The sequence below is a fragment of the Antechinus flavipes genome, chromosome X, assembly GCF_016432865.1.
Source record: "Antechinus flavipes isolate AdamAnt ecotype Samford, QLD, Australia chromosome X, AdamAnt_v2, whole genome shotgun sequence".
Taxonomy (NCBI): domain Eukaryota; kingdom Metazoa; phylum Chordata; class Mammalia; order Dasyuromorphia; family Dasyuridae; genus Antechinus; species Antechinus flavipes.
In genome coordinates, this window is record NC_067404.1 from 80,304,588 (window position 1) to 80,327,570 (window position 22,983).

The following is a 22,983-nucleotide window of genomic DNA, read 5'->3' on the forward strand; positions in this document are numbered from 1 at the left end:
AGATAAGAAACTTTGAGGCTCTGAGTGAGAAAGTGACTTGCCAAGCAGTCCCCTATCCATTATTCAACTTGATATTCAAATTCAGGTCTTCTGATTTGAATACGATATTGGTCCACATATACGTCGCCTTTCCTCGGCACGCTTCACTCCCTGCCAAATCTACCATCTCCACAAAAAGTGGGGACTTAAATATTATGAATTTTCAAGAAAACAATGATGATTAGAGAACAAGCAGACGTTCTCTCAAAAAGGTTTCACAGTAAAGATACATACGATCATGAGTGAGTGCATAAGTGTGGGAGTGTATGAGTGTGTGTGTGTGTGTGTGTGTGTGTGTGTGTGTGTGTATAATAAATTCTCCACTGGAGTTCCCCCTCTCCTACTCCAAGTGGGACTTGAGCTCTCCCAACCCCTGTTGAGCTACACCGGCTTTGACTACAACCCAAGCCCACTGACTGAGAAGACAGCCCAGCTCAGGCCCGGGAGGCTCATCGCTATGAGGCTGGGGCTCAGAGGCCAGCTGGTTTTGGTCACAGAAACTCCCAAAACCATCCACGGAGACCCGGGAGGGCAGCAATCTAAGCCCACGTTGGCGGAAGGAGACACCATGGATCGTCTGAAGCATGTGACTAATCTGGCAAATGTGAAGCTCTACACTCGAGTCCCAAAGATCAGCTCAGAGGCTGCCCCCTCAAAGAAGCCTGTCTGAAAGCGTGTTCTCCCCAGGGTTTGCTTCCTTAGCTCCTAGGTGACTTCAAGTGTGTCGATTCCTCTCTCTGGGGAAGTCTCTCATCCATAAAAGAAGGTCTTGGGGCTCAAAAACTTTGGGGGCCCTCCCATCACAAAGCCCTTCAGATTTTCCTGGCACACCTGGTCTGGAACTCTACTCTGTCCACGAGATTCTCTCTTCTGACCAACTTATTCATTCATTCATTCACTGGCAACTTATTTGTTCATTTACTCATTCACTCATCAAACACTTATTAAGCGCTCCCTCTGTGTAGAGCCCTGTATCGGGCTCCAAGAAGGCCAAAAAGATGAAATTACTTGATTTGGGCCCTCATGGAACAGAATCTAGCATATGGGCGATGGAGCTTACCCCATCTTAAGTGCTTACCGTGGACAGAACTCTAGGAGTTCCCTGAAAGCAGTAAAGTATAAGAAAGAAAACCCAGTCCCTGCCTGCACGAACTCACCACCTAGCAGCGGGTAGGAGGCAGTGTGGACGCAGACAACGCGTGATTTGGTTTGTCAGGCCCAGTGGTCAATCCAGATTCAGAGGCCTGACGCTGAAGCGTTCCTTCTGGGAGACAAGAGGGGCTGAATGCAGCAGATGTTGCCAGATGTGCCCACTGGGGTGACGGGTTTGGAATAATTGTTGGTCTTTGCTACTTTCTGCTTAATTGGGTGAAGGAGGATGCAGTTATAAAGAAATATAGACTATAGCAATAAGGGGCATGAAGAAGACCTTCTTGGTCTTTGGGAGGTGCGGACAATATTCCCTGGTTAATCCAAAGGGAAAGATTACTATCGGCTAGGGAGAATCAGGGCAGGTTTCCTGAAGGATGCAGTATTAAAGTCGGGCTTGAAAGGATGGGTGGGAATTCCAAGGTAAAGAAGGGATGAAGGGTACTCCCGGCATGAGGAAGCATATAAGCAAAGAGAAGAAAATGGGGGCCCACAGATCAGAAAATACTCTAGTGGAGAGGAAGCTTGGAGCCCATGGAGCAAAGGAATCTCCACTGGTAAAGCTAGGGATGAGGGAGAGCACCAGACTGTGGAGGGGGCTTCGAATGCCACGCCAGAGCCGACTCAGCGGGCAACCAAGTGCCGCTCGATAGTTCAGAGCGTCTCGGCCACATCTCTGCAAAAGGGAGGGAAGGACTAACTCGTTCACATAAACATACAATAAGGCAATCCACCATAAGCTCCTAGAGGTCTGCTGGAACTCAGTTTTCCTATTTGCAGAGCTTTCTCACAACCATTTTGGTCCAAAACTATCGTGGCATTTTGATGCAGATTAGCAACCATTCAGCCACATCTTTTGTGGAAATGGAGTGAACTCTGGGCTTGATCTTGACAGGTAGCCATCCACCACCTTGCATTGGGGGAAAGACTTGGGCTGTTTTCTTCCCAGGAACCACCCAAACCCAACATCTCCTCACCTACTTTAGGGTCTGAGCTTCTAGGGGCATATCGGTCTACCATGGCTACCCAGTTCTACCATATTCCCAAGGTCCCAAGCAGACTGTACATCTCGGCAAAGAAGATTAATCATTTCTGATCTACCAAGCTCACAGGTGGAAAAGAGTAGACTTCTCGTGTCCAGGACATCCCAGAATCGGGACATGGAGGAGAAAAGAGTGCAGTTACTGGCTGGAAGCCTGCTTGCGGTAAAGAGGGACAGAAGGTGTAAGACGTCTGGAACGGATTATGAAGAGCTTTAAGTCAAACAGAGGACTCAATATTTCTGGAGTGAATCTAATAATTAGAGAGGTATAAAAGGATTGACTGGCTCTCTGGAGCTCAAATGTCTAGTGGAACCAGCTCTGTTCAGCAGCTCATGACCAGAAGCAAAAGCTGTAAACGATGGGAAAAAATCTTAGACACGAGCAGCCAGAGAGTACAAAGGATGGTACGGAGTCAAGGCAGAGAAGGATGAGTGTACAGCCGGAGAAGGGGTGCGGGCCTGGGGAAAACTGGGGGAGAGCAGAAACGGACTGAACGGGGAGGATAGAGAATACAGGGAAAGATGGAATGATGAAAAAACCCTTCTGATCTGATAAAGGAATTTTATGACCGTGGAGGGGGGACTTTGTGAGGGATCAAGATTAAGGGTATGACCATCTTTGAGTGGAGTCAAGCTGGGATGAAGGAGGAGATCATGGGAACCAGAGAGTTGGAACAGAACTAGAACAATGGGGGAGCAACAGCCCAAATACACTTCCATCTTAGATGGAAAAGCTTGCTAACACCGAGCGCTTTCCCAAAGGAGGAAGGGCTGTGTTGGAGGTCATAGGTTCTCCATCACTGGAGATCCTGAAGCAGAATCTCAATGACTCTTTACTATGGTATCGGTTGCAATAGGTGCCCACCTCCTTCCCAATTTGAACTTCTGAGGGGTCAGAAGAGGCAGGTTTGGGCTTGAAAGAGCCAAGAACTTCCTACTGATCAGAGCTGTCCCACAATGCAACGGGCTGCCTTTGGAGGGAGTCCGTAACTGGACGTGTTCAAACAGGGCCTGAATCCGAATAACAGTTTAGACTCTCCATTCTCACTTAGACCATCTTAGATGTAGAGCCTCATACCAACCTGCTCCCCGCCAGGAAAACTCTCCCATTAGTGTGACATCAGTGACAGAACCAGGCCCACACAATGGAAGGGCAGGCTGATTTCTCTTTTTCCCCTTTTTAATCTCCTCTGAGCACAAAGCAAGGGACCGGCCTTGAGCTCTCCCTCAGTTAACAGCCTCTTAGTCATTGATATTATTGTTATTGGCATTCTCGTGTCTCGTCTCTTTTCCAAGATGATAAACTCCTGGAAGACAGGAACCGCATCCCATAGGCCTCTGTCTGTCTCCCCTCTGCTAATAAAGAACCACCCGGGAGTGTTTAGCCCAGAGAAGAGATGACAGGGTTTGGGAAGAAGGAGTCTGATCTCTGAAGAACTGGCCCTGAGATGAGGGATTAGGCTTTGCACACAGTGAGCACTGAATAAATATTTGTTGAATTAATGAGCAAATGCATGGAGAGGGAGGCCCTGGAGGGTGAGGCATTCGGTGGCCATCTTTGCATATCTGGAGGGTGATAATGGGGAAGAGAGAATAGATTGCATTCATTGTGGGACCAAGAATCCAAAGGCCCTCCAAGGCCATCTCCAAGGCCTTCCAAAAGAGGAAAGAGGAGTCATTCCCTGGCACCAGCCCTGTCCCACCCCCTTTCACTGAACCAAAGTCTAAAGAATGTGCCTATTTGAACCCGGGCCAAAACTGAATCCTTGGGCATCGTGTAGGGTTCACAACTCACTCTACTTTCTCCCCTATCTTAGGGGAATAAGGGAATAAGCATTGATATCACCTACTATAAGCCAGGCACGGTGCTAAGCACATTTATACAAATAAATCTCATCTGGTCCCCACAACAACCCTGGGAGGAAGGCGCTGCTACTAAAGCCATTTTACAATTGAGGAAACTGAGGCAGACAGAGATAAAGTGACTCGTCCAATGCCACAGAGCCAGGAAGTATCCGAGGTCTTCCTGACTTTCGGCCTAGTGCTCTAACAGACTCAGCACTCTCTAGCAAAACTTATAGAGCACCCAGAGCACGAGGTCAGACGTCCCAAAACTTCCCCCAGTTCTCCAGTGCCAAGCAGAGTGTTTGCCATCCTCCCAGAGCATCGCTCACTAGAAAAGAGGGGTGCCTGGGGAGGTCAAGAGGTATGTTGAGTACATGAATGAAGAATGCCCGATCCCTGGATTCAGGCTCACCCTAAATGCGCCCAGCTCCCTTTACCGTAACAGAACTCCTTGTTTACTGAAGAATCCAAAAGAGCTTTGGACGGGAAATCAGGGACCTGACTTGTGTAAACAGGGAAATCTCTTCCCTTCCTTGAGCCTCAGTTTACTCTCCCATAAATATTGGGGTTTGTCTTTTGCCCTGATGAATGGCACGACCTCGAGGAAGACTCTTCCCAAGCCCCTGGGTGTCAGTTTCACCACAGATGAGATTATCTCTTTCCATCAGGATGGGACATTTTAAAAGTTGGAAGAAGGAAAGAGAATTGTTCCTTAAGCAGTGAGTGTAGAAATGAATTAAATGGAATCATATTCTCTTATTTAATCCTGCTAATAGGCAGAAAGAGGTCGATTCCAAACCTCACGGTGGTGGCAGACGTGGTCCATGGCAGAAATGGCGGACAATTGAGACCAAATATCTCATCGTCCATGAGACATGAACATCTTGTCCATCTTGACAAGCCACCTTGAAGAAGGATTAACCCCAGAGGCCTAGAATGCCTCCAGAAGAGGCAGATCTGGGCTCCCTGATGAAAAGAGCCCTCCTGAATGGACAGGGGCTACCATAGGAGCGAGCTAGAGCTGGCTCCCCGACTCTGGACCCACAGAGGCAGGATGGGAGCAGGGGAGGGTGGGGCCTCAAAAGCACCCACTGACTGTGTGCAATGACAACAACCACAGAAATGTAAAGAATAAAAAAAAAAAAAAGTGAACCAAATGCTGCCCAATCGTGACCACCAAACACAGCCCCTGACAAGAGTGGAGGAGATGTGGCTCGTTCCCTCCCCCACAGAGGTGGGGGTCTCGAATGCTGGATGCACTGTAAGGCGCAGCTGATGTATCAGCCTGGTCTGGCTTGCGTTACTTTCTATTTAAATACTTCTTGCTGGGGATGGCTCCTAGGAGCGGAGACGGTAAGGGACGTATTCAGAAATGAAGGTGCTACACAAAGGGTTTTTTTTTTTAACAAAATAAGCTAATTTTTCAAACTAATGCTTTGGAAGGACCCTTGGATCCCAAAGCAGAGGGAATCGGCAAATCGGCAAATCCAAGTCTTCCTTTTGTAGACAAGGGAAGTGACCCAAAGTAGGGAAGTGAAGCTCACCCGAGCGATGGAAGTCACAGAGGCAGCCTTCCAAACTAACTTTCTGGACTTCAAACCCAAAGCACTTTGGACTTTGCTCAAGCTTTCTATAATTGTTATCTCCATTTCACATTTGGGGGAAACTGAGGCCCATTGAACAATGTCACCCAGCAAGCGATAAGAGACCAAACTGGTGCTCAAGGACAGGCTTCTCCCAAAATGACAGTTGCTATCCTAGGTCAAAGCCCAGCTTCCCCACCCAGGGAAACCTGGGAAAATCTCACAGACAGCCTTGGCTTAAAGGCCATTTCCCAATAGCCCCCGGGGAAGCCCAGAGGGAGTATGGCCAGAGAGCCAATGAGAAGGGACCAGCCAGCGATACATTACTTTTATCCCCTCCTCCGGGGAAGATGGAGCGGAGTCGGGCCTTCTTGTTCTTCTCCTCGGGGGCCACAGGCAGGGGCTTGGAGCTGTGGTTGAGGGCTGAGGAGTCCCGGTTGTTGCTGTTCATTCTCAGCGGAGGGGCTGGGGGCTTCTCTTCACTATCTGCACTGTCAGACATGGTCAGTGAGAGGGATCCTTCACAGCCTCCTAAAGGAAGAGGGAACAAAATGAGTTAGCTGGAGCACAGCGGTCTATGGAGCACCAGAGCCAGAAGGGACACTGGGCCCCAAATGTTGATGCTGCAGCCAGGGGCATAGAGAACTCTGTCCTTCCAGCACCAGACCTAGAGAGGTCCCTCCAGCTCCTGGAGTCCAACCTGATTACTTTACAGAGAAGGCAACCGAGTCACTGAGAGGGAAATGGTCAAGGTGGCATCCGGGTCGGTGACCACTCTGCAAGGCCTTCTGCGTCCAAGCTTGTCTTTGCTGGCATTTCTCTACCACTTGACAATTGCCCAAGCAGTATCTGCAAAGCCAGCGGAAGCGGCTGGAAGAGACCTTCCTGCTGAGCCTGGATCCAAGCCTAGACACCCATAATCCTAATAAGAACTCCCGGTTTTATGGTTTACAAAGCACTTGACTCAAAACGAGCCTGCGGGGGGAGGGGGGCGGGTTCTGTCTGTCACCCACTGTTGTGCAGAAAAACCTGATGAAAAGGCTTTGCCCAAGGTCACACAGAGAATAAGCACCAACACCAGGATCTGAACCCACCCCCCCGGTGCCTACGGCATGACCAATGCTCCTTCTGTGACCCCAAAAGAGAAAAACACCAAACTACAGAGCAGGGAGTGATCTCAGAAATGGCAGCCCACCCAGCCCTGCCTCAAACGGGAATTCCCTCCCTCCACACATAAGGGGACAGCCAAGCCTTACTTGAAGGCCTCCAACGGAAAGGGACCCCATTTACCAGCTCCCGAGACATCCCTTTGAGCAGCTCGGATTATCGGAAAGTACTTCCTCATGCCCAGCCGGGATCTGTAGCTTCACAATCCCCTCTACCCACCTTGCCCAGGGGTGTGCCAAGCAAAACAAAGCTGGTTCCTCTTCTAAACACTGGAAGACGAAGCCCATGATCCCAGGCACGGGCGCATATGCTCACTCCCAAGCACACACACGTGCACACACGCTCGCTCGCACCTCACCTTCTCTCTGGGCTGCTCTTCGTGGGGCCAGTCTCTAGTCCCCTCCCTGTCCCGACTGCCCTGTCCTGCCCTGCCCGCACTGCAGCTTGACTGTCTTTCCAAAAACGTGCCCTCCACTTAGGCCCATTCTTCCGGGCAAGGAGACAGCCATTCCCAGAGATTGAGCACTTTAAGGACTGCAAAGCATTTTCCATACATAGAGGGAGAGATGGGTCTACTGCCCCGACAAGCTCCCTGGCCCTCCAAGCTGCCCATCCCCAGAGGGTTTCTTGGTGAGATCCAAGTTGGCCAGATGCCCTTGGAGGGTGCAGAGGAGCCGAAGAAGACCCTGGCCTTTCCCACCGTGCCCATTAAACATGGCTCTGCAAACACAACCTGCGAGCAGGTTGGGGATTTGGCTGCTGTCACCCAACTGCCTCCCAGGGAGTCTGTGGGTCCCAAAGGACCCCAGGAGGAAATCATGCAAAGCTGGAGCATTTGCTGGCCAACTCCTAAAGCCTCAAATTCCACCGCTTGATCCTCCACAAGTACCTTCCCCTGGTCACGGATCCGAGGAAGGGCCTGGCTCTTAATCCTTCCCCCACCCTGATCCCCCACGGCATCCGTCCTTGGGCTTGGGATCGACATCTTCTCAGCTTAACCACCTGTTCTTTTGGGCTCCCATCCCCTCGGGGGCCCCCAGCTCAAAGACCGAACTCATCTGCATGTGGCCAAGGGTGTAATTCCAGCCCCTGGCTCACTCCCCAGCACTGTCACAGAGTCATCCTTCCTCAGTGCTGGAAGGGACCTTGGGGACCCTCTTGCCTCCAAGACCTCTTCTTACGGACAAGGAAGGCAAGACCCGGAGAGATCACCCGGTCCAGTTGGAACCAGAAGGAAAGCCTCCAGATCTCCTGAGTGCCCAACTGGTGCTTTGTCAATCGAAGCTATGGAATCGCTCCGAGAGAGCAGAAGGGTCTTTTGGCATCGGCTGGTCCGGCCACTTGGGCCAGATGAGGGCGGCTCTTCCTTCTTTGCCTCTTCTCTTCCTCCCATCTCCTCCTCCTCCAAAGATTATAGATGAGGGGAAGAAAGATCCCCCCGTTCTCACCCCTCTCAGGGTGGGAGAGACAGCTCCAGGTTGCAGCCCCTTTCCAGCACCCCCAGACTCCTCAATCCCCCAGACCCCGGGCAAGGCAGGCCACGTCCCTACCTCCAGACAGAGGGGATGAGTATAACCTGCCTCTTCTCCAGCAGCTGCAGAAAAGAAAGGGAGTCCAGAGCCACCTCCTTCCTTCTCACCTCCTCCCAGGAGCCCCCACCGTCCCCAGCTGCCTCCATCCTTGGCTGTCCCCAGTGATGCTGATGTCACTGCCTCTCCACCCCATCATTGGCCAGGAGCCCAGAGCCCAACAGGGGAGCCAAGCTGGGCCAAGGGAGAAGAACAGAGGAGGACAGAGGAGGGAGGAAATCGAGGGTTGGTCAGGCCAAGCTACATGGGCCAAAACCATGAAGCAGCAGTGCGGAGCGGGGCCTGCAAAGCCTAAGCTGCAGCCACCCAGCAGAGCCTCTGCACACAGTAGGTACTAGGTACTCACGTTCCACTGGTTGGCTGGGTCAGCGCAATAAGGGAGTGGAAGAAAAACTGAGGGAGGAAAAGTGAGGGGCTGAGTAAATACACGAGAATCTCCTTAGCTGAGAGGCAGGGAAGTAGAGGAGAAAGAATCCCGTGGTGTGACAGGAAATCTAACGGAGAGGTTTGCCATCGTCTCGGTGTAACTTGGGCCTTGTCCCTCTCCCTCTCTGGGTTTCCTCAGTCTCTTGCTCTATAAAATCAGAGGATTGGACCGGACGGACTCTAACTATAGCCTTTAGATCTGCTCTTCATGTTCTAACATACTTCTTCCTTCCCTGTCTTACCCCCATCCGATAGACTCTCCAAGGTTCTCCATGATCTCCATAGACTGGACCCACTCAACCTCTTGGGCCTTGTCTTCTTCTCTTCCTGCCCCATCCAGCTTCCTCTCTGCCTCATCCCCGCCTCCAGGAAACCCTCATCTCCACCTATCCTGATGCTGTGACCTTCCTCCAAGAGATCCTCTACCATTAACAGAGGCCTCCACAGCACATGGAACTCTCAAATGTTCACAGATCTCTTCACTATTGACATTGTCCTCTGCTCTTTACAGGGGCTTCCACCATTAAAAACAGCCCTCTACAGTTTACAATGGTCTCCAGCACGTACAAAACCTTTCACAATGATCTCAACAGATTAAAGTAAATGTTATCTCTGCCCTCTGTTCTTGGAAATAAAGGCAGATGACACAGAGCATGCCAAGGTCCTCTCAGAACAGAGCGCTAAGTAATAAAGCCGGGAACAAGCTTAGACTGGGCAGAAGAGGTAAGAAGAACCCAAAGGTCTCTCTGAGCACCACCGGGAAGGGAGACTAAAAAGGGGGTGTGGCGGTTATGAGAGCAACAATAGAGACCCGACCCAGCTCCTTACCTCTCACACTGCACATCAGCTCCACCAACGAACATGCTCTTTGGAATGACAAAAATAGCTAGAACAGGGTTCACCTGGAACAGGTACTCTAGGAAAAGCATCTGGTTAGGTGTACCGAATGAGATTGGCTCACTAGGCCCTGATGAACTAAATCCCACAGTGCTAAAAGAACTGGCAAATGGGATCACTGAGCCTTATCGATGATCTGTGAAAGAGTAGGGAGAACAGAAGAGGAGGGTACAGGCTGGGAGGAGGGGAAAATGTCTCGCTCCACAAAAAGGGGAACAAAATGGAGTGAGTGCATTAGAAACCAGTGAATCTGGCTGATTCCTGGGAAAATTTGTGAAGGTATTTATTCATCCACTTATTGAAGAAGGGGGTATTATCAAAGAGATCATTTAACACCTAGAAAAGGGAAGTCAGTATGGCTTCAGGCTACACTGACCTTATTTACTTTTTGAGACAGGATTACTAGATCAAAGGAAGCTATCAATTTTCCCAAAGCATCTGATCAAGTCTCTCAGGTTATTCTTATGGAAAAGGTGGAAAGACAGAGTATAATTAAGTGGAATGAGGACCTGTTCAATAGTGAGATCCAAAGGGTTGTCATTAATGGAGCCATGACAAGATGTCTCTAAGGCCAGGGCAGCACTGTTCTGTTTTGTTTTGTTTTTTTATCAATGCCTTGGTCAAAGGCAGATGATACAAAACTGAAAGGAAGAGCTAAACTCAGGGGGAAATCAGGATCAGGCTTTTCAAGGCGATTGACTTCCTCAAATGTTAAGCCAAATCTAAGAAGATAAAATTTAATACGTTTAAATCTCTAGAGATAATATTCGGAGAGACTGAATAAAACCTCGAAATCGTTGCTCTTTATATACGTGCCATGCTGTCTTCCCAACCTGGGCATTTTCCCTGACCGTGCCCAGGCCCGGAGTGCTCTCCCTCTTCCCCTTTGCCTCCTGTCTTCCCTGGTTGTCTTCAAGTCAACTCAAATCCCATCTTCTGAGAGAGCTCTTACGTGATCCCTCTTCGTTCGATGCCTTTACTCTGCCGACTATCTTAAAAGTTTCCCACATACATCCACAGATATATGTGATAAACATATAGATCTACAACCCTATAGTTTGTTTGGATATTTGTTTGCATGTTGGCACCCCCGTAGAGCGGTAGCTCCTTGAGGGCAGGAATAATTTTTTACCTTTCTTTGTATTACCTGATACAAAGCAAGTGACTAGCTAAGGGGCAGCTAGGTGGTTCAGTGGATAGAGCACCAGCCCTGAAGTCAGGAGGACCTGAATTCAAATTTGGTTTCAGACACTTAACACTTCCTAGCTGTGTGATCCTGGGCAAGTCACTTAACCCCAATTGCCCCAGCAAAATAAATAAATAAATAAACGAATAAGAAATAAATAAATGCTAGCTGGCCAGCTGAATAAAGAAAATCTGGGTTCATATTTTGCCTCTGACAAACTATATGATCACTAGAAAACCACCTAATCTCTAGAGATTCCCACACAAGGTGCTATCGATGGTGCTGAACTTTTGATCCCACCACCAGTGTCAAAAATGTAAATTCTCACATTTGAATTAAAAGAATCAATCTCCCAAGTATGGCTCAGGGGAGCACAGTTAAGCAACAATTTGCCTGGAAAAGATCAGGTCAGAGGAAGGGGTGGTTCGTGAACCTCAACTCTAAGACAAGTCAACAGTGTAGTAGAAGAGTAAAGAAAGCAAATGCGACCTTCCGCTCCATGAAAAGAGGCCCCAAATGCAGATCTAAAGCAGAGAAAGGCCCAGCTGCGTTCTGTCTTGGTCAGACTCCATTGCAGAGAGGAAAAACTGGGCTTGGCGAAAAGTCAAATGAATAAGTGTGACAGACACCATGTTAAGTCCTGGGGATCCAAAGGCAAAAAATGATTCCTGCCCTCCAAGAGTTTCCAGTCTAAGATGTAACAACAAGGTACAAACAAGCCCTAGACAGATAAATGGTAGGTAGTCTCAGAGGGAAGGCACTGGCACAAAGGGGAAGCCAGGAGGAAGACAAAAACTCCAAGCATGGGCCCAGTCAGAGAAAATGTCTAGAAGAATCAGGAGATGGAATAGCCTGTTTGAGGAATGGAAAGAAGGCCAGAGTAAATGGAGGGAAATAAAGTGGGAGAAAGACAAGCTTGTCAAGAGCTTTCAACACAAACGTGAGGGTTTTTTATTTGCTCTTGGAGGAAGATAGGGAGCCACTGGAGTTCATTGAATAAGGGAGGGTGGAAGGTGATATGGATTGGGGCTTGAAGGAGTTTGGGGAGTAGAGAAAGACTGTGACCCACATGTTGTGCTCATTGAGAAAGAAGCAGAGGATGCTGGAGGTCAACAGACAAGAGCTCCCAGATTTTTGATTGATAAATACAGATGATACGAACCCCAAAGGAGAAAATCACTGAGTGACGATGGTAGAGGGAGAGCTTGGGAGCAACAGTGGGGAACAAGAAGTATCCTGACCCTCTTAAACCCTCCACAACCAGTGAGTTGGAGAAGGGGAGGAGATTACAAGTGAAAGTGTAACCAGTAAAGAAAATGGTGACCAAATTACAAGTGAAAGTGTAATCAGTGCAGGAAACGGTGACCAAAGATACTAGGTCATAAGGAAGGAGCCAAGACTCAGGGAGTCTAAGAAGATGCAAAAAAATAAGAAGGCAAAACTTAAGTTTGTTACCTGTGGGGAAGGTATTCCAGAGAGTACGTAAGGAAATACGATGTAAAGCGAAGTTTCCTGACAATTGGTGCTACTTACAATGAAACAGGCTGACTCAGAAACTGGTAGGGCAAGTATATTGTAAAGGATATCTTTTCGCAGGTAAAGGTTAGCTTTAGATGGCCTCTTTTCAACTCTAAATTTCTCTAATTCAGCAAAATCATCCATACTGCCTTCTACATGTGAAAAAGTCTGTTGCCATTCACAAATCGCTCTGTCGCCCACTACCAATCAGAAAGCCCCATATACCATCTACAAGATCATCCCGCATCCTCTACAATTTGCAAAGCAAGTGCACACACACTCTCTTTCTCTTGCTTCCAAAACTTACCAAACTCTTTCATTGACAACTCTTTCTGCACCAACGTGCTCTTCAGATAACTTTTTAATGTCAAAAACTAAAGATAAACAGAAGTTAAGAAAGTTGCTCCATCCATCCAGGCCAGAACTGCCCAAAATGAACCCAATACACCAGTGTCAACTCCAATAAATAGGCCTAAAGCTTCCAATTGCCATGAGAGGATCATACCAAGAAAGCTAAGCTTGAGTTCTGATAAACAAACATGTAGCTCCGAATGAGGATACTCATTAGAACTGAAATAAGAGAGAAGTAGGAAGGAAAATTAACAGCTTAGAACAGAAGGCAGAAAACTTGAGCCAAGTAGTGGGCTCCATGAAAAACAGAAATATTAGCTCAAAGTCAAAAGATTAATTAAAAAAAGGATGGATATGGGAGGTATCTACTTTCAAAAACAAGTGAGTCAGAAAACAGATCCATCAGAGAGAACTTAAAAGTCATTGTACTTCCTGAAAACCAAGACCAAACAAAAAACCTGGAGACCATAGGTCAAGGAATCATAAAAGGAATCTGTCCAGATCTATTAGAAGCAGAAGAGCAGAGTAAAAACAGAAAGAATCTACCCATCACCTCCCGAAAAAAAAAAAAAAACCACGCCAAACCAAAAAACATTTGAAAAACATCACAGCCAAAATCCAGAGTTTTTGACTCTTTCTCAAAGAAAAAAGATGGCATAGTCAAAAACACATACCTACTACAAAGAAGGTAAATTCTTAGAATGCTATTCTAAAAGGCTTATAATCAAAAATAACTTCCCTTCACAAGCTGAGAATAAAATTACAGGGAGGAAAACGTCCTTTAATAGAAAGGAGGACTTAAGAGAATTACTGATGAAAGAGTCAGAACTTATCAGAAACCCTGAAATGCAAACACAGGAGTCAAGGAAGGGAGTAAACAATAAGGAGGCACATTCTAAATAAAGGAGAAGAGACAAAAGGATCTTCTGAATCCCGCTCTTCAAGAGTCATAGAGAGAATGAAGGATAAGAAGGTGATCTCAATGTGGTTTTGTTTGGTTTTGTTAGTATTGGGAGAGCAAAGAGGGAATTTGCTGAAGAAAAGGGAAGAAGCCACTAAGACTTGGAATGGGAATATGAGAGAGTTTACAAACATGGAGGAAAGGATGGAAGGGATGACCATGTCATGAATTTATCTGAATTAAACAAAAGAGGATGTGCACCTGTGCACTACAAAGAGTTTGGAGTAGAAATATATTATGGTCTGAAGGGAAACAGGAGGAGGTTGGGGGAAAGTTGAAGCAGGAAGAGAGGCTTGAGGAGGGAACAGTCACAAGCAAGGTAAACTTCAACTCTGAAGGGTGGATGGGGAAGGGAAGGAAGAAATGAAGGGAAGGTAGAAGGGAAGAGAATAAAACAGAGAAGTGAGGGAGGGAAGGAAGGAAGAAAAGCAGGGAGGCAAGCAGGAAGGAAGGAAGGAAGGAAGAGAAGAACAAGTATTACTATGTATCAAATGATTACTGAATTGTTCATGCGGCTTAATGAAAAAATTAACTGTGAACAATAATTTTGGCATGCAAATTGGACCTAGTTCTGAAATTAAAGGCTCTGTGAAAATTGATTATTCGTTTCTATAATGCTTTCTATTTGAGTTTATCTATTAGCAGCCATTAGAAAACATCTCATCAACATTGGTAAGACATACAGCAGCGTCAAGGGCCTGAGCTCTCTTACTAAAAACCTCATAAACAAATACAGAAAAGTAGAAGTATTTTTGAAATATCCTTTACTGACCACAATGTACCAAAAATTATACTCAATATAAGGCCATTACAGAAATGATTAAAAATTTAAAGACTATTCAGTCTTTGAGAACTGGAAACTAAATCACTTTAACCTATAGAATTGATATGTCAAAGAACAAATTAGAGAAACAATTGATAATCTTATCCAATAAAATAACAATGGTGTAATATACTAAACCTTGGAGAATGTAGCCAGAGATCCTTAGGGGGAAATGTAAATCTTTAAATCACCTTCATCCACGAAAGAAAGAACACATGAATTGAACATATACATAAAACAGAACAAAAACGAAAAAGAAATAAAAAAAGCAACAAAGAAAAAAATCTGAATTAAACACAAAATAGAAATTCTGAAAAAAAGGAATAAACATTTTTTAAAGGATTCAAAAAACTGGAAGTTATTTTTAAAAGCTAGCAAAATTAAATTATTCTGATCTTTTATTAAAGACAGGAAAATTAAATTTTAAATATAAAAATAAGAAAAAGAATTCACAACGCATACAGAGGAAGTAAAGAAAATTATTCAAAACTATGTTATCCAATTACATACCCACACAGTTGATGACAACTGAAATGGATGAATATTTACAAAAATATAAAATATTCATAATAACAGGAAAAAGAGAATTTAAATAAACTTATCTCAGAAAAACAAATAGAACAAACCACAAGAGAGCTTCAAAAGGGGAAAAAACCAGAACCAGATGGATTTGCAAGTAAATTCTACCAGAATTCCAAAAGACCAATTAATTATAATATTATATAAATTGTTTGCAAAAGCAGGAAAAGTTGAGATCCTACCAAAGTCCTTCTATGAAACAGATAAGGTCCTGATGTCTAAATCAGAGAGAGAGAGAGATAATGAAAGAAAATGATAGCCCAACATTTCTTAGGAGTATTAACGCAAAAATATTGAATAAAATGTTAGCTAAGGGGGTAAGCAATATATTAAAAAGATTACATACCACGACTCGGTTGGATTTATAATAGCAATGTAGGGTTGCTTCACAGTGTGTCACGGTATTAACACAGTATGTCATATGACAACAAAAAACATGTCATTTTCCCCAAAGATGCAGAACAATTGATACTATGAGTCAGACATCATCAAGAAAAAAAATCAGTTTTCAAAACTGCAGAATTCTGATGGCCACATCAGCCAATCAGATGTCGAGAGGACAATGATGAAGCAGTGTGCCCAGCTCTTGGCAGGCAGATGCCGATGGCTTACAATGTGAAAGGAGACAGCCATTTTCAGACATGGGCACTGTGGGGATTTGCCGGAGCTGCCTCTATTTGTTTATTACAAAAGAGGTTTTTGTTTGGTTGGTTTGGGGAGGGGGCAAAGCCAGTAGTGTTAAATCCAGGATGGTGTTGAAACTATTGGGTTAGATTTAATAGAGATTGAAAAATTAAAGCTATGCATAATAGATTTTTGAAATTTCACATATTTATTTGGTTTTTTATGTGAAAATGCTTATGTTTACTGATATCTGTAAAGGTCAGAAAAATCTTTAAAAAACCATTTCAAAAAAGTGGTTTAGAACCCGTTTAAAAAACAAAAAGATGGACAAGAGTTGCTAGGAGGGAGAACCTGCAGACATTGACAAAGCTTTCTGCAGCCCGTCAGCAACACTCTTGATTTGTCAAGTCCTCAGCTATCCCCAAAGCGCGTGACTGAACACGCCATTTCAATGCTAAGAGGGGCTCATACAGCTTAGGGGCAGCTAGGTGGTGCGGTGAAGAGAGTGTACAGAGCACTAGGAAGATCTGAGTTCAAATGTGGACCTCTTCCTATGAAGGCACACACCTTCCTAGCTGTGTGTTCCTGGACAAGTCACTTCAACCTGTTTGCCTCAGTTTCCTCATCTGTAAAATGACCTGGACAAAGAAAGGGCCAACCACTCCATTATCTCTGCCAAGAAAACCCCAAAATGACTGAACAACAAGATAGTTTTAGAGAACCAACCAACGAAGGCTCCGAAGGCAGTGTGCAGGGTGCTGTGATCCCAAGTATGACCCAACTGTGATTTAAGTGGCCTTTCCTTCTCCAGGCCTCAATTTCCCTTTCTAAAGAAGGGCAGGCATTAGATCGCATGGTAGCTAAGGAACCAGTTCTCAAGTCTGTGATACTAAGAGCCTCTACTTTCTGGCCTCAGTTTTCCCTACTATAAAAACAGGCAAGGATTGGAGTCAACATGCACTCCAATTAGGGCACTAATAGCGTCCCTGATATCCTTTGTGATAAAAAGCCTTCTTTATTGGGGGGATAGGGCTGCCTGAGCACCTTGACATATCCTTAACCTGCTCTCCCTTTTCTAAAAGAAGACAATTTTACTTTGCATTTATACAACTTTTTAAGGTCCACAAAGCACTTTAACACACTGGCTACTCCCAAGGGCCCAGGAAGTAGGTGCTAATATTGTCACCCTCGTTTTCCAGTTAAGGGAACCGAAATAGGCAGAGGTAAAGTGATTCATTCAGGATCACATGGTTAGGAAACGTCTGAGGCAGAATTTGATCATCCTGACGCCAGGCCCTAGGCTCAGGGCAATGTCATTTTCAATGTCCCTATGCTAGAACCTTCTCTGACTCAGGTTTATTAATCTAGTACCACCCCAGCCAATTGCAGCATGTTGAGCCTCAGGTAAACTGAGACCTGTTGAAAACCTTTGCTTAAAAAGGCCAAGGTCTCCCATTGCATCCGGGGCCCATCTCCGGTCGTCCTGATCTCTCTCTGGCCATCGGACCCAGGAGGCTCTGGAGGGGAAAGTGAGGCAGACGACTCTGCCCAGCCCTCCCTCGCTTCAACCCAATTCATCCAATCTACTTCCATGATGTCATGGGTGTCTTTAGGAATGAAGGACAAACAATAACAAGTTTCTTCCTATGAAGGCACAGAAAAGAGAGCAATGATATGCCCACCCCTCCCTATGGAAAGCCTCTTGCTGTGAGCGCACTCATAGTCCTTTCTCCTCCCTCAGAGACCAAGTTGTATGCTGCCCCCTCCCTCACCCACAGAGCTCACCCTTACCCCCAAGAGTGACTCCTCCCTTGGATGGTTCTCGATTCCAGTCTTGACTCTCTGGGCCCCTATTGACCTTCACCTATCTGGGACTCTGGAGCCTCATTTTTTTACCCACGAGGCTCGAGCAGCTATAATATTTTGCCAAAGCTTCTTTAATTCTAATTTCTCCATGGGCCTCGGTCTCCATCTTTAGAAACAATAGGTCTGGAGCTCGGGCTTGGAGCTTTCCTTTCTTTAAAATAATGGGGTTGGGCTTGATGGTCTCCAAGATGAGCAAAGTATTTTTCTTGGTCACGAGGGAAGGAAAGCAGATTTGGGAAGAAAGGTTGGTTATATATCCAGAAATGTCCGTGATGAAAAAGTCCAAGGAAACGTCTCCCAAATCCCTTCATTTAAAAACAGATATTTTACTTTAACGTGTTTAACAAGTATGAGACTGCCTGTCATCTAGGGGATGGGGTGGAGGGAAGAAGGGGAAAAGTTGGAACAGAAGTTTTTGCAAGGGTCAGTGTTGAAAAATTACCCAGGCATATGTTCTGTTAATAAAAAGCTATAATAAAAATAAATAAATAAATAATGAAACCCCAGGAAAAAAATAAAAACAGATAATTTAATGGAATCAACACATCGGGGCAGAGAACTCTTAAAATCCAGAATTCCTGCCCTGGACCCCTGGAATCCTAAGCACTTTGCCCATCTGGGGCCTGAGTTTCCCTCCTAATAAAAACAAATTGGCTGGTGCAGAATACCGCATGAGCTAGCAGTCCAGCTCACTGGGTGATCTTCTCTTTGTTACAAGAGAAGGCTTGGGAAGAGGGAAAGGAGCCCAGAAATTACTGTGCATAAAAACAACCGATATTAATAAATACTACTTTAATTGGACAAGATCCTGGATTCCTGACTTGAAACCCTTTAATCCTAAGTGCCTCCAACTCTCTGGACCTCAGTTTCTTCGACTGTAAAAGATGTTGAACCCAACGGTCCTTGAGTTCCCTAGATCTCCACACCCTCATCTGTGGAATAAGAAAGTGTTTTACCCAATCGATCTCTAAGAGCCCTGATACTTTATCTGAGATCATTTGTTCCTCCTAGATATAGTCTCTGGGCCTCAGTTTCCCCTTACATTTCCTACTATATCCATCCAAGTGCCTGCTCCCAGAGAGCCTTCTTTTCTAATAAGGGGGAAAAAAGGGGGGAGACAAAATTTTAGGGAAAATAATCAGCACATTATTTTTCAAAATTGGCCTTGGGTACAGTGTGGCAGACCCAAAACCCTCCCCGCCACCACCACTTATGCAAAGGAGTGAGAAGAGATGTCAGTTCAGATTTCCTTTTTGTGGCTAAGCTGGATCATTATAGTCCCTCCATATTCCGTTTTTATCGTCCTGTGGTTGTTTTTTCCATTTATGTTACTGTAATCATCGTGTAGCCCGATTCCTCCGACTTCATTTGGAATCAGTTCATCTAAGTGTTTCCACACTTCTCTGCATTCCTAATATGTGTCATTTCTTATAGGCGTGAAATCCCTTTAGATTCATGTAACACAATTTGTTTAGTGTTTTCCCAAATGATGGGCATCCAGGATGCTTCCAGCTCCCTGCTACCAAATTGTGCCGAGATAAATATTTGTATATATGGAGTCTTTCTTTTTGCCATTGACTTTGGGCAATACACCCAAGGGTCAAAGGGCATGGAAAGTTTGGTCAAATTCATAGCAAATAACTTTCCAGAATGATCGTACCAGCTCCTAGTTATAGCAACAGTACATTAACGAGTATTTTCCCATATCCCTTCCAACACGGAAGTGACTAATGCCATTTTTTGGTCATCTTAGCCAACGTACATAGTTATGAGATGGAACCCCAGGACTGCTCGATTTGCATTCTCTCATTATCGGTGGTTTGAATTATTATTTCCTGTAGTTATTAGTGCTTTATCTTTGGAACACTTATTGTGAGGAACAGATTTTGGTTTTATTACCTATATCTCTGCTAGACATCTGCCTATGTGGGAGGGGAGATGCTTAATAGAAATATATGATACACATTTTTTCCCCAATCAATCACTTCCTTTCTGAATGTACTTACATTAAGTTTTTTATGCAAAAACTTCACTTTCAAATGATCAAAATGGAAATCACTTATTTAAAGGAAATATTCTCTGTATTGATTTATTTAAAAGAGAGTGACAGACCAGTCTTCAAAGGTCCTGACCTGCAACATTCATCTGAATTCAGACTAAGGAATCACTTCCAAGACGGAGCCATCTGGATCCCACAGTTTCTATCTTTGATCACTTTTCCCAAAAGGATCACTGCCTGAACTCAGGACCTCAATGTGACTTGGTTAAAAGTAATGCGAGACATGCCAGACTTGTCCAAGGCCTTGATCAGTCTCCAAACTAACAAGCAGAGGTCTGAGGTAAGATGAACTTTCTCTAAGTCAGTTTTATCCTTTGGGAGACAAAATCTTTTAAAAGCATAGTTTCAAAATGACTGGATCCACTCCCTGAATGCTAGCTTCCCCAAATCCCCCACATTCAGGGCCCTTTGGTTTCACTTCCTTTAGAGGCCAAGGTTTGAAATGAGGGTCCCAAAGAGCTCTGAGTATAGTCCTGAGGACAAGGGGGTCTGAGGGTTTCCTTACAAAGCAAGGCTGACAAGCCGTGGTTTCCTGTACATTACCTTTCTCACAACCACAGTTTCATCCTTCAGGAAATGAAGCATTTGGAAACAACTGCCCTAGAATTATTATTTTTTTTTTTTTACCAAAGCCTAAATAGGCAAAGCTACCATTTTCCTCCTTTTAGAAGACTGAAGGATTCAGGGGAAACTTGTGGCCCCTAAAGGACTTCATTCTAGCCCTGAGAGCAAGGGTTGCTGGGTATTTGTCCCACTCCTAGCCTGTTTCCCTGTGTGGGTATGTGTCCTAGTCCTGAGGATCCCATATTATACTGAGAATCCTGGAGCCACCTGGATGCAATGGATTCTAAAATCATGAATACTCAGCCTCGGATCACTTCCTTCTTCATGGCTTTGGTTAAACGCAGCGGGGGCAGTGTTGACTGAAGTGAGCTCTTACTACATGTGAGATTGTTAAATTTTCAGTGGGAGCATTAACACACTAGAAATGCTACAAACTGGAGCTTGATTTATTGTTTAGTTGACTGTCTAGACTGAAGAAAGTAAGGGAAAAAATGTTGATGATGTAGAGTCACCTTAAAGATGTGCTGTCTATATAGTTTTCTTCAAGACAGCCGGTTGTTAAAACATTTGCCAATGTACCTCCAGACGGAGGGATCCCATGATCACTAAAGGCCTGATTCCCATCATTTCTCTCTGCTGATTATCTTCCTCTGAGCAACAGATTTATCCTTTGAGGACTGAGGCGCTTGGAAACTAGAGTTTCTGAATTACTTGGTCCGTTCCCTGGGGTCCTTTCTTCCCAAACTAATCACTGCAGGCCTCAGTTGTCCTGTTCTTAAAAAAAAACACTTGGTGAAAATAAGGTCTCTCAAGCTTTTGATTCTAGGCTTAAGGACAAGGGGTTCAGGTGATTTGCTCCATTCCAAGCCTGAGTTTCCCTCATCAGTGTCTGTCTACACAATGGTCCTCACCATGCCAGGATTCTCTCTTTGTTCGAGCCTCTAGGAATCCGGGATCACTTCAAGGAAGGCCCCATAGGGTTCCCTGGTTGCCTGAATTTTTATTAATACATTGCCTGGCAACATTTCTGCCTAAATGTCACCAGCTGAAACATAGGAACTCAATTTTGCTGTCTGGAAGGGATGCCATGGTCAGGAAAGGCCTTTATCCCCAGACCCCTAGTCAAGAGTCAGTAAGATAGCGATTCTCTTCATCAGTCTTCCCCAGTAGCAGATGAAGCTTTGGGAAACCAAGGTTTCTAAGTTACCCATTTTTTCTTTTGCATCATTTCATTCCAAATTCTAATCTCTCAGGGTCTCAGTTTCTCTTTCTTCAGAAGAAATCTTATAAGACCATGGTCCATAAGGACACTGACTTTGAGAACAAAGGCTGGGGTGCTTCCTTCACTTCTAGCCTCAAAACACATCTATAGGAACAATGGCCCCAGTCCTAATACCCAAGATTCCTCTTTTTTCATGTCTTTCAGAACCCAGGATCACATCTAGCAAAGATTTCCCTGGATCTAGTCATTTCTAGGATAACTAATACTTAGTCTGTGAGATCCTTTCCCCAAGACATCCTCCTACCTCCACTTTCTGTCCTTATTTTTGGCTTTTTTTAAGTTACAGGTTGACATCTGATGTCCTGTAAATACCCCGATTCTAACCCTGAATATTTCTTCATAGCTAATACCTTTACCTATGTTGCTCTCCATTTCCTCAGATATAATTTCAGCCAATAGAGTGTCTGAGGTCTGAAGCTTCCTATACCCCCCCAAATTCCCACACTTGGTACCTCAATTTCCCCTTCTTTAAGTGCCTGGCCTGGCAAGTGTAGTCTCCAAAGGCCCCGACTCCACTTATCATTCCCTGAGCTCCTGAGTTCTTTGCTCAAGGTTTTCTCTCTTGGGTGAGAAGATATTCGGACTCTCCAGTCTCTTATTTCCGGCAACTGTTGCCTCACAACTGGGCCCCCCGTCTTTGGGCCCCACTTTGCCTCTCTTTAAATGACTGTGTTTGATCAAAACATCTCAAAGTGCCCTGATTTCCAGGACTAAAACTCAATGCTTTCCCCCTTCAAAGTCTAAGATCCCTCTAAGATAACTGAGTGGGGATGCATGGTTGCTCTACTACGCCATGGCCTTAAGCACCTCCACCCACTCTCTGTCTTCAAGGATAGAACCAAGGATTGGCCAGGGCAGTCTCTAAGCCCCTGATTCCATGGGAGCCTTTGAACTCTTCTGGTGTCACGAGGAGATCCCCACCTAGAAGATGCTTCCCTTCTGGGTCTCAGTTTGCCTGTCTTTAAATGACAAGGATGGAACCCATAATCCTTCAGGGACCTGATCCTAATCCTGACTGCCTTTATCCAGTGTTTCGACCTTAGCTTCCTCCTTCAAACAAGGAGAGGTTTGAATCCCACAGTGTTTGAAGGCCCAGATTCATTCTCTGTGATGATTGCTTCTAAAATTTCCTACCAGGCTTTCCCCTTCTCCGCTCCCCCCCACCATGCTCGTTTCTCTGTTTTGAAAGAACTAAGTAGACCCAGTGGCTTCTAAAGATTGTGACTTGAACCTGGTTTTTTATCTCCTCACAGCCTTCCTTTGCTCAGTCGAGTAGACCGTCCACCTGGCCAGGATTTTGCCTTCCTCTGTGATTTCCTTCCATCAGTGGGCACCAAAGAAAAAGGGGATATGTGCAAGAAATTCTACATCATTTAAAGTAAAAGCAGAGGATGTCGCCTGCAGAGGAGGAGGATATTTGAAAAGCCTGTCTC

The 22,983-nt window shown here is 45.3% G+C and overlaps 1 protein-coding gene across 4 annotated transcripts in view; it reads right to left on the bottom strand.

The window, feature by feature from the left end:
- Positions 1 to 22,983, bottom strand: part of PAK3 (p21 (RAC1) activated kinase 3) — a 112,404-nt gene that overhangs the window by 36,361 nt on the left and 53,060 nt on the right. For all 4 annotated transcript variants that reach the window (XM_051968117.1, XM_051968113.1, XM_051968112.1 and 1 more), the window contains one exon: positions 5,986 to 6,189. In XM_051968117.1, the coding sequence (XP_051824077.1) occupies positions 5,986 to 6,189 (204 nt within the window). The remainder of the gene's footprint in view (positions 1 to 5,985; positions 6,190 to 22,983) is intronic.